The sequence below is a fragment of the Lepus europaeus genome, chromosome 20 (assembly GCF_033115175.1).
Source record: "Lepus europaeus isolate LE1 chromosome 20, mLepTim1.pri, whole genome shotgun sequence".
Taxonomy (NCBI): domain Eukaryota; kingdom Metazoa; phylum Chordata; class Mammalia; order Lagomorpha; family Leporidae; genus Lepus; species Lepus europaeus.
In genome coordinates, this window is record NC_084846.1 from 1,548,940 (window position 1) to 1,557,381 (window position 8,442).

General features: G+C 57.9%; 1 protein-coding gene across 1 annotated transcript; it reads left to right on the forward strand.

The window, feature by feature from the left end:
* The first annotated feature begins 253 nt into the window (after positions 1 to 253).
* On the forward strand, positions 254 to 8,191 carry FCER2 (Fc epsilon receptor II). The gene is made up of 10 exons (XM_062179357.1): positions 254 to 275; positions 1,093 to 1,206; positions 1,425 to 1,478; positions 1,915 to 1,977; positions 2,161 to 2,220; positions 2,327 to 2,389; positions 2,478 to 2,567; positions 7,403 to 7,554; positions 7,676 to 7,782; positions 8,038 to 8,191. Exons 1-10 carry the CDS (start codon positions 254 to 256, stop codon positions 8,189 to 8,191), a joined length of 879 nt encoding a protein of 292 aa, XP_062035341.1.
* The last annotated feature ends 251 nt before the right edge of the window (positions 8,192 to 8,442 follow it).

The following is an 8,442-nucleotide window of genomic DNA, read 5'->3' on the forward strand; positions in this document are numbered from 1 at the left end:
TAGGTTGGTGGGGGCCTGTCTAGCATGCATCTTCCACTTGACCTCAATGCTGACTCGGGCCCTGGTCCAAACAAAGCAGCCAAGGGTCACTGAGTTCTCCAGGTCCCAGACGTTACCCTGTGCCAGTCACTAGAGCTTGGCGGGTAATCCTAACCAGCCTCATTGAAACCCAGATCTCAGCCAGAGCCGTGACGTGGACTGCCTCAGCAGGGAGTGAGCACCCCATCTCTGGGAGCAACCAAGCAGGGCCACCATGGAGGAGAGTCGATACTCAGGTAGGAGGGCTCGCCGGTGCCACCACTGACCCAGCTAGGACCCTGACCTCCAGCCCTGTGACTCAGAAAAGGAGGGGGTTCCCCAGGCCTTCTGTGGAAAGTAGGGTGAATTTCTGAGAGGCTGGGGAGGTGAGCCCCGACCAGCCTCCCTGGCTCGGAGCCAGGTAGGGGAAGGAACTGAGGGCTCCTCCCTTCCTGACTCAACACCACCGAAGCAAACCAGGGGCTCGGGCTGGGGCACGGGCAGCCCAGAGTCCAGGCCAAGTGGAGTGGGACGCGGCTCCAGTGGAATTCCGCTCGATGGATTCTCAAAGCCAGGGTGAGGGGAGGGGCCGGGGGCTGCAGTGGGGCTTCCTGCTGGAGCTCTGGGGGTCTCAAGCGCTGGGGGTGAGGCCTGGGGGGAGCTGACGTCTGGGGAGGGGCTCAAGTGGAGGGGCAGGACGGGACCTGGGGTTTCTGGAGGGGGCTTGGGATGGGGGCTGCCCTCAGGGTACGGTTGGTCCAGGGGTCAGGCTGGGGGCTGATGGCTGGAAGGAGGGTAGAGGGGGCCCAGCCGCCGGCCCCAGGTCTGTCTGGATGGCGGCCTGCCCAGGGCAGCGTATGCAGAAGTAGAGGGGGCCCAGCCGCCGGCCCCAGGTCTGTCTGGATGGCGACCTGCCCAGGGCAGCGTATGCAGAAGGACGAGCAGGTGTCGAACCAGCAGTGTGGACGGACACACGCCGGACAGTTGACGCGGGCTGGGTGACAGCAGCATGTGAGGAAGAGGGGCGGAGGCAGCCTCCCCTGCCCCTCTCATGCCCCCCACCCCACCCCACAGGGTTCTCGGAGTCTCCCAGGAAGCGATGCTGTGGCCGGGAGACACAGCTGGCGCTGATGGGCCTGGTGACCGCCGCGCTGTGGGCTGGGCTGCTGACCCTGCTGCTCTTGTGGCGTGAGGACCGCCCCAGCCCCAACCCCTTAGAGCCTCCAGACACTCCCAGACACTCCCTCGGAGCCCAGCTGCTCCCTCTCATCTGTCCCCTTGATCCCACCAGCCCCCTCCCATGCCCCACCCACCCGCCAGCATCCCTGCCCCAGCGTTCGATGGGGTGCAGGCAGCTGGGGGGCCTTGACAAGCCCCCTCCTCTCCTCTCGTGCCCTCCTCTCCAGACTGGGACACCCTAAGGGATATGAAACAGCTGGAAGAGGCCTCTGCCCGCAACGGTATGGAGGGGCGGGGTGGGGCGGGGGCAGGGGTTCTCATCCAGCTTCTGCCACTTACCTCTGTGGGAACACCCCTCTCCGGGTCTTGGAACTAAGCTGTGTTCCTTCCACCCTCCAAGGCTTGGTGAGGTGCCTTCTAATAGCACAGGAGGAAGTGGGCGTGATTTCAGGGCTGTGAGCCATCCACAAGCTAAGACTCAGATAGTGCCTGCCGCTTGTCTACTCTCTCCTGGGCACCCACGTTCATTCTCCTCGCACCTGTGCCTTCCTCCCTGTGTTTCTGGCTCCCCCCACCAAAAATATGAGAAAGCAAAAAACTGCAGCTGCCGAGTCCATGAGGCCGGAGTGGGGGGTCCCCTGTGCTTGCGGTTTGGGCTGGGTTCAAAGACCAGCCTGTAAGGGTTCTGAGGATGTCTCCTCTTCCCTACTGCCCCAGTCTCTCAGGTTTCCAAGGATCTGCAAAGATACCAGGGGGACCAGATGGCCCAGAAATCCCAGGGTGAGCAAAGGGGCCCTGGGTGACAGCTCGGGGTCAAGACCACCATGCCCCACCACCCCATGACCTGAAACCTGAGCAGGTGACCGTGAGAAGCTAGGCAGAGGGACTGAGGGTGGGTAGGGGGACCCAGGGGGACCTTGAGCTCTCGTTCACCCCTGAGCCTCCCCCTCCCACCACCACCAGCCTCCGAGATGTGGCAGATGCTGCAGGAGCTTCGATCCAACCAGAAGACAAGAACTCAGGGTGAGAGAGAACTGGGGCGAGGGGCGAGGGGCGAGGCGCGGCGTCCTACATGTCACCACGTGGATGCCCTCCCTGAGACCAGCCCTGCCCTTTTGTGCCCCCTCAGACTCTGGGCTCTCCTGGGACCTGGACAGACTCCGAGAGGATCTGAGCAACTTCAAGTCCCAGAGTGAGGCTTGGGAGGGGCTGGGAGGGAGAGGGCCGGGGGGGGGGGGAGGGGCTGCCAGGTAGTGTCTGAGCACTGCTCGGCCCCTCAGGCTTGAACGAGAGGCGCACCGCCTCCGATTTGCTGGAGCGACTGCAGGAAGAGGTGGCAAAGCTATGGATGGAGATCCTGGTGTCTAACGGTGAGCAGGTGCATGTGTGTGTGTGTGTGCATGTATCCATGTCTGTGTGTCGTGCAGGGGCTGGTGTGGGACTGGCCAGTGCCTGTAGCAGCAGGCGTGTGCATTTTGTGTGTGTGTGTGCCATGCAGCAGACGGCATGGGACAGCACCCATGTGGCAGCAGGCACATGTGTGTGAGATGTGAGGCAGTGGCGTGTCACTGGAGTGTAAGTTCATGGCGGGCCAGGACAGATGCAGGGCACATGAAAACGCCCATTCAGTCTCTCTGACTTCCCTCCACCAACTCGGGGTAGGGGTGGGGCTCCCATGCCCTCCAGCGCTGACCACCACTCGACCCCCATTGCTGCCGTTCCCTCTGCCCAGGGAGCCACAGAGGGCTCCTCAGCAGGCTTTCCTGAGCCGCAGCCCTCGTGGGAGACTCTGTGACTGTGCTGCAGGGGGGTCGTGTCTACAGGGATGGGGGCAGTGGCCTCCCCCCCAGCGGCCAGCAGAGAGAGCCGACCTGAGACCACAGAGTCACTGTGAATGTGGGGTGGGAGCCCTGCCCTTGACTTTGGGTCTTGCACCTTTGGGAAGCCCCAGCTGCCCCCATCCAGCGAGAGAAAAGGCGTGGAGTCCCTGTCCCCTGGGATGTGGGGTGGCTCTGGGAATCCCAGCAGGAAACCCCACAGTGGTCCCCTTGGGGTCGTACTCATGCTAAGGTCACCTCCTGGCTCCTCCTCGGTCTGAGGCCCTCCTCCAAAATCTAGCCCTGTAGCCTGGAGACAGCCACAAAGCTTTCCAGAAGTTTCCTTAAGGGCTCGGAGATGGTTTCTCCTCTTCCCGCTCCCCCCCCTCCCCTTCCCCTCCTCCCTTTCCCCCTCCCCCATCCTTCCCCTTCTCTTCCCCCTCCCCCTCCCCTCCTCCCTCTCCCTTCTCCTCCTCCTCCCCTTCCCCATCCGCCCCCCTTCTCCTCCTCCCCTCCCCCTTGCCCCTTCCCTTTCCACCTTCTCCTCCTCCTCCCCCCCTCCCCTTATCCTCCCCTTCCTCCTCCTCCTCCTCTTCTTCTTCTTTTTAAGATTTATTTTATTTATTTGAATGACAGAGTTAGAGAGAGAGGTGGGGTGGATCGTCCATCCGCTGGTTCACTCCCCAAATAGCCACAATGGCTGGAGCTGTGCTGATCTGAAGCCAGGAGCTTCTTCCAGGCTCCCACATGGGGTGCAGGGGCTCAAGGACTTAGGCCATCCTCCACTACTTTCCCAGGTACATTAAGAGAGAGCTACATCAGAAGTAGAGCAGTCGAGACTTGAACTGGTGCCCACATGGGATGCTGGCACTGCATGCCTGGGCTTTAACCCCCTGCAGCACAGCACCAGCCCCTCAGGGACAGTTTCTTCCCATTTGAGTGCTGCACCATCAGAGGGCTGGGTGCTGGTTCTGGTTTATGGCAAGAAGCTGGCCCAGGACAACCCCCTTGAAAAATCTGACCAAGGCAAAGGGACCCTCCCTCCCTATCACTGTGAGAAAATCTGTTTGAAAGTGAGATGGAGTCCATCCAGCAGCAGGGGCTTAATCCCCAACCTGGGAGGGTTGGTGACAACGACAGTGCCTGAGTCTCCCCAGAGTAGGGGAGAAGGGAAGAAGAGACTCAGCTGACCCCTGGAGAGCTGGTGTGGAGGTGCTGCCTGCGATGCTAGCCGGGAGCCTAACTGCAGCTGCTGGTGGCGACAGTGGGGACTGTAAAGCCGTGAGGCATGGCCACAGCACTCCCTTCTGTTGCTGTTGGTGATTAGGATGTGGTTGGTGTGGTCGGAAAAGTCGGTGTTGGAGATGGTGTAGGTAGTGGTGGGGATGTTGGTGAAGGTGTTGTTGGCTTTGGAGGTGTTTGTGGTGATGGTGTGGAAGTTCTTCCTGTCATGGAGGTGTTTATGATAACAGTGTGGGTGGTTGAGCTACTTCCTGTCATGGAGGTGTTTGTGATGGTGTTGGAGGTACTTCCTGTCATGGGGATGTTTGTGATGGTGTTGGAGGTACTTCCTGTCATGGAGGTGTTTGTGATGGTATTAGAGGTATTTCCTGTCATGGAGGTGTTTGTGATAACAGTGTGGGTGGTTGAAGTACTTCCTGTCATGGAGGTGTTTGTGATGGTATTAGAGGTATTTCCTGTCATGGAGGTGTTTGTGATAACAGTGTGGGTGGTTGAAGTACTTCCTGTCATGGAGGTGTTTGTGATGGCATTGGAGGTATTTCCTGTCATGGGGTGTTTGTGATAACAGTGTGGGTGGTTGAGGTACTGCCTGTCATGGAGGTGTTTGTGATGTGTTGGAGGTACTTCCTGTCATGGAGGTGTTTGTGATGGTGTTGGAGGTACTTCCTGTCATGGAGGTGTTTGTGGTAATGGTACTGAAGGTGCTTCCTGTTATGGGTGTGTTTGTGATAACAGTGTGGGTGGTTGAGGTACTGCCTGTCATGGAGGTGTTTGTGATGGTGGTTAGAGGTACTTCCTGTCATGGAGGTGTTGTGATAACAGTGTGGGTGATTGAGGTATTTCCTGTCATGGAGGTGTTTGTGATGGTGCTGGAGGTACTTCCTGTCATGGAGGTGTTTGTGATGGTGTTGGAGGTACTTCCTGTCATGGAGGTGTTTGTGGTGATGGTACTGGAGGTACTTCCTGTCATGGGGGTGTTTGTGATAACAGTGTGGGTGGTTGAGCTACTTCCTGTCATGGAGGTGTTTGTGATGGTGTTGGAGGTACTTCCTGTCATGGAGGTGTTTGTGATAACAGTGTGGGTGATTGAGGTATTTCCTGTCATGGAGGTGTTTGTGATGGTGCTGGAGGTACTTCCTGTCATGGAGGTGTTTGTGGTGATGGTACTGGAGGTACTTCCTGTCATGGGGGTGTTTGTGATAACAGTGTGGGTGATTGAGCTACTTCCTATCATGGAGGTGTTTGTGATGGTGTTGGAGGTACTTCCTGTCATGGGGGTGTTTGTGATAACAGTGTGGGTGGTTGAGGTACTGCCTGTCATGGAGGTGTTTGTGGTGATGGTACTGGAGGTACTTCCTGTCATGGGGGTGTTTGTGATGGTGTTGGAGGTACTTCCTGTCATGGAGGTGTTTGTGGTGATGGTACTGGAGGTACTTCCTGTCATGGGGGTGTTTGTGATAACAGTGTGGGTGGTTGAGCTACTTCCTGTCATGGAGGTGTTTGTGATGGTGTTGGAGGTACTTCCTGTCATGGAGGTGTTTGTGATAACAGTGTGGGTGATTGAGGTATTTCCTGTCATGGAGGTGTTTGTGATGGTGCTGGAGGTACTTCCTGTCATGGAGGTGTTTGTGGTGATGGTACTGGAGGTACTTCCTGTCATGGGGGTGTTTGTGATAACAGTGTGGGTGATTGAGCTACTTCCTATCATGGAGGTGTTTGTGATGGTGTTGGAGGTACTTCCTGTCATGGGGGTGTTTGTGATAACAGTGTGGGTGGTTGAGGTACTGCCTGTCATGGAGGTGTTTGTGGTGATGGTACTGGAGGTACTTCCTGTCATGGGGGTGTTTGTGATAACAGTGTGGGTGGTTGAGGTACTGGCCTGTCATGGAGGTGTTTGTGGTGATGGTACTGGAGGTACTTCCTGTCATGGGGGTGTTTGTGATAACAGTGTGGGTGGTTGAGATACTGCCTGTCATGGAGGTGTTTGTGATGGTGTTGGAGGTACTTCCTGTCATGAAGGTGTTTGTGGTGATGGTATTGGAGGTACTTCCTGTCATGGAGGTGTTTGTGATGGTATTAGAGGTATTTCCTGTCATGGAGGTGTTTGTGATAACAGTGTGGATGGTTGAGATACTGCCTGTCATGGAGGTGTTTGCGATGGTGTTGGAGGTACTTCCTGTCATGGGGGTGTTTGTGATAACCGTGTGGGTGGTTGAGGTACTGCCTGTCATGGAGGTGTTTGTGATGGTGTTGGAGGTACTTCCTGTCATGGAGGTGTTTGTGATGGTGTTGGAGGTACTTCCTGTCATGGGGGTGTTTGTGATAACAGTGTGGGTGGTTGAGGTACTGCCTGTCAGGGAGGTGTTTGAGATGATGAATTTGGGTGTTCCAAGTACTTCCCATCATGGAGGTTTTTGTGATGATGGTTCTGGTGGTTGACATGAGGCTAACCACAGAGGCATTTGTGGTGAAGGTGTTGCTGATGACGGTGGTGGCTGTGGTAGAGGTTGATGGTTGAGGTCCTGCTAACCACAAAGGCATTTGTGGCGATGGTGTCAACAGCACAGGTGCTAATGGCCAGGAATGTTGTGGTGACTTCTGGTTGAAGTGTTGTTGAACATGAGCATGTTGTAGTCATGGAGTTAGTAGTTGAGGTGTCACTGACAGCGGAACTGGTGGCCAAAGTGTTGCCAACCATGGCTCTATGGGGATACTTCAAAGAGCTTGTGGGAAATGCGTATTATGGAAAACTACACATGGATTTCAAAAGGTTTCTGCACCAGAATTCCACTTTTTCATGAGCTTTTTGAGGTCCCCTCATACGGATAGCAAAACCATGAGCAACTGTGATGCCACTGGCCGTGGTGTTTACAGTGATGATGATGGAGGGGCTGGTGGAGATGTTGCTGGCAGTTACATTGTTGATAACTATGAGATGCCGATGGCGATGGGGCTGGTGGCTGACGTCCTGCTAACTGTGGGGGCGTTGGTGTCCACCAGTGCTGCTGAGTGAGCCGGTCCAGGGTGTCAACATCAGAGTGAGTTCATGGTCCAGGCTCTGGGCTGGGTCTGCTGTCAGCTGGGACTTGGGAGTGACCCTGGGAGAGATGTCGCCCCCTGAGCCTCCCCTCTGTGTGCAACCCCAGGCTCCTTGTGCAACACGTGCCCGGAGAACTGGGTCCATTTCCAGCGCAAGTGCTACTACTTCGGTGAGGGCTCCAAGCAGTGGATCCACGCCCGGTACGCCTGTGAGAACCTGCAAGGGCGGCTGGTCAGCATCCACAGTCAGGAGGAGCAGGTGCCTGGGCGCGGGCTGTGGCTGGACCATCCCCACTGCAGCCTCCTGGAGCCGGTGGGCGGGATCCGGGCACACTGCCCCAGTCCTTCAGCCCTGTCTTCCCTCCCCCTCTCCCCACCAGGACTTCCTGGCCAAACACGTCAGCAAGAGGGGTTCCTGGATTGGCCTTCGGGACCTGGACATAGAGGGGGAGTTTATCTGGGTAGACGGGAGCCGGATGGACTACAGGTGAGAGGGCTCAGGGGTTCAGGCAGGGTGTGCCCTACGGTACAGGAGGGAGGGCACGGGAGGCCCTGGTTGGGGGTCAGAGGGGCTGGAGCTCCGGGCACTGATGGGGAGGGGGTGTCCCGGGGGCAGCCTCACCCAGGGGACCTGTGGTGAGGGTCGTGGGGGAGGCCCCGACTCCCAGGGATGCAGCCAGGCTGTGGGGGAGAGAGCTCCTTCTCCTCGCCACATCCTCTGAGCCCGCGCTGTCTGCTCCAGCCACTGGCACCCGGGGGAGCCCAACAACGGGGGCCAGGGCGAGGACTGCGTGATGATGCAGGGGTCGGGGCTGTGGAACGACGCCTTCTGCCGCAGCCTGCTGGACGCCTGGGTGTGCGAGCGCCTGGCCACATGTGGGCCGCACAGAGCCTGAGGGCCCTCCCCCACCCTGCACGGCCGGACCCCGAGGACCCCCAGCCAAGCCCGAGATGCCTGCCGAATGCTGAGGCGATCTGGGGATGGCTGACCCACTCCGCTCCACAGCACCCAGCCCTGCAGGGAATGGCATGGAAATGCCGCCCGCAACCTGAGTGCTTCCTCTGTGGCCCCCGTCTGGTCAGGAGCACCCCCGCCCACCCAGCACTTAGAAACACTCCTGAGACAGCTGCCTCCCACACCGGAGGG

Excerpts from the sequence above, each read along its gene's own strand:
- FCER2 (XM_062179357.1), top strand. The coding sequence starts at position 254 with ATGGAGGAGAGTCGATACTCAG. Across the intron at positions 1,207-1,424 it reads GACCCTGCTGCTCTTGTGGC|ACTGGGACACCCTAAGGGAT; the intron begins GTGAGGACCGCC and ends CCTCCTCTCCAG. Across the intron at positions 1,978-2,160 it reads GATGGCCCAGAAATCCCAGG|CCTCCGAGATGTGGCAGATG; the intron begins GTGAGCAAAGGG and ends CACCACCACCAG.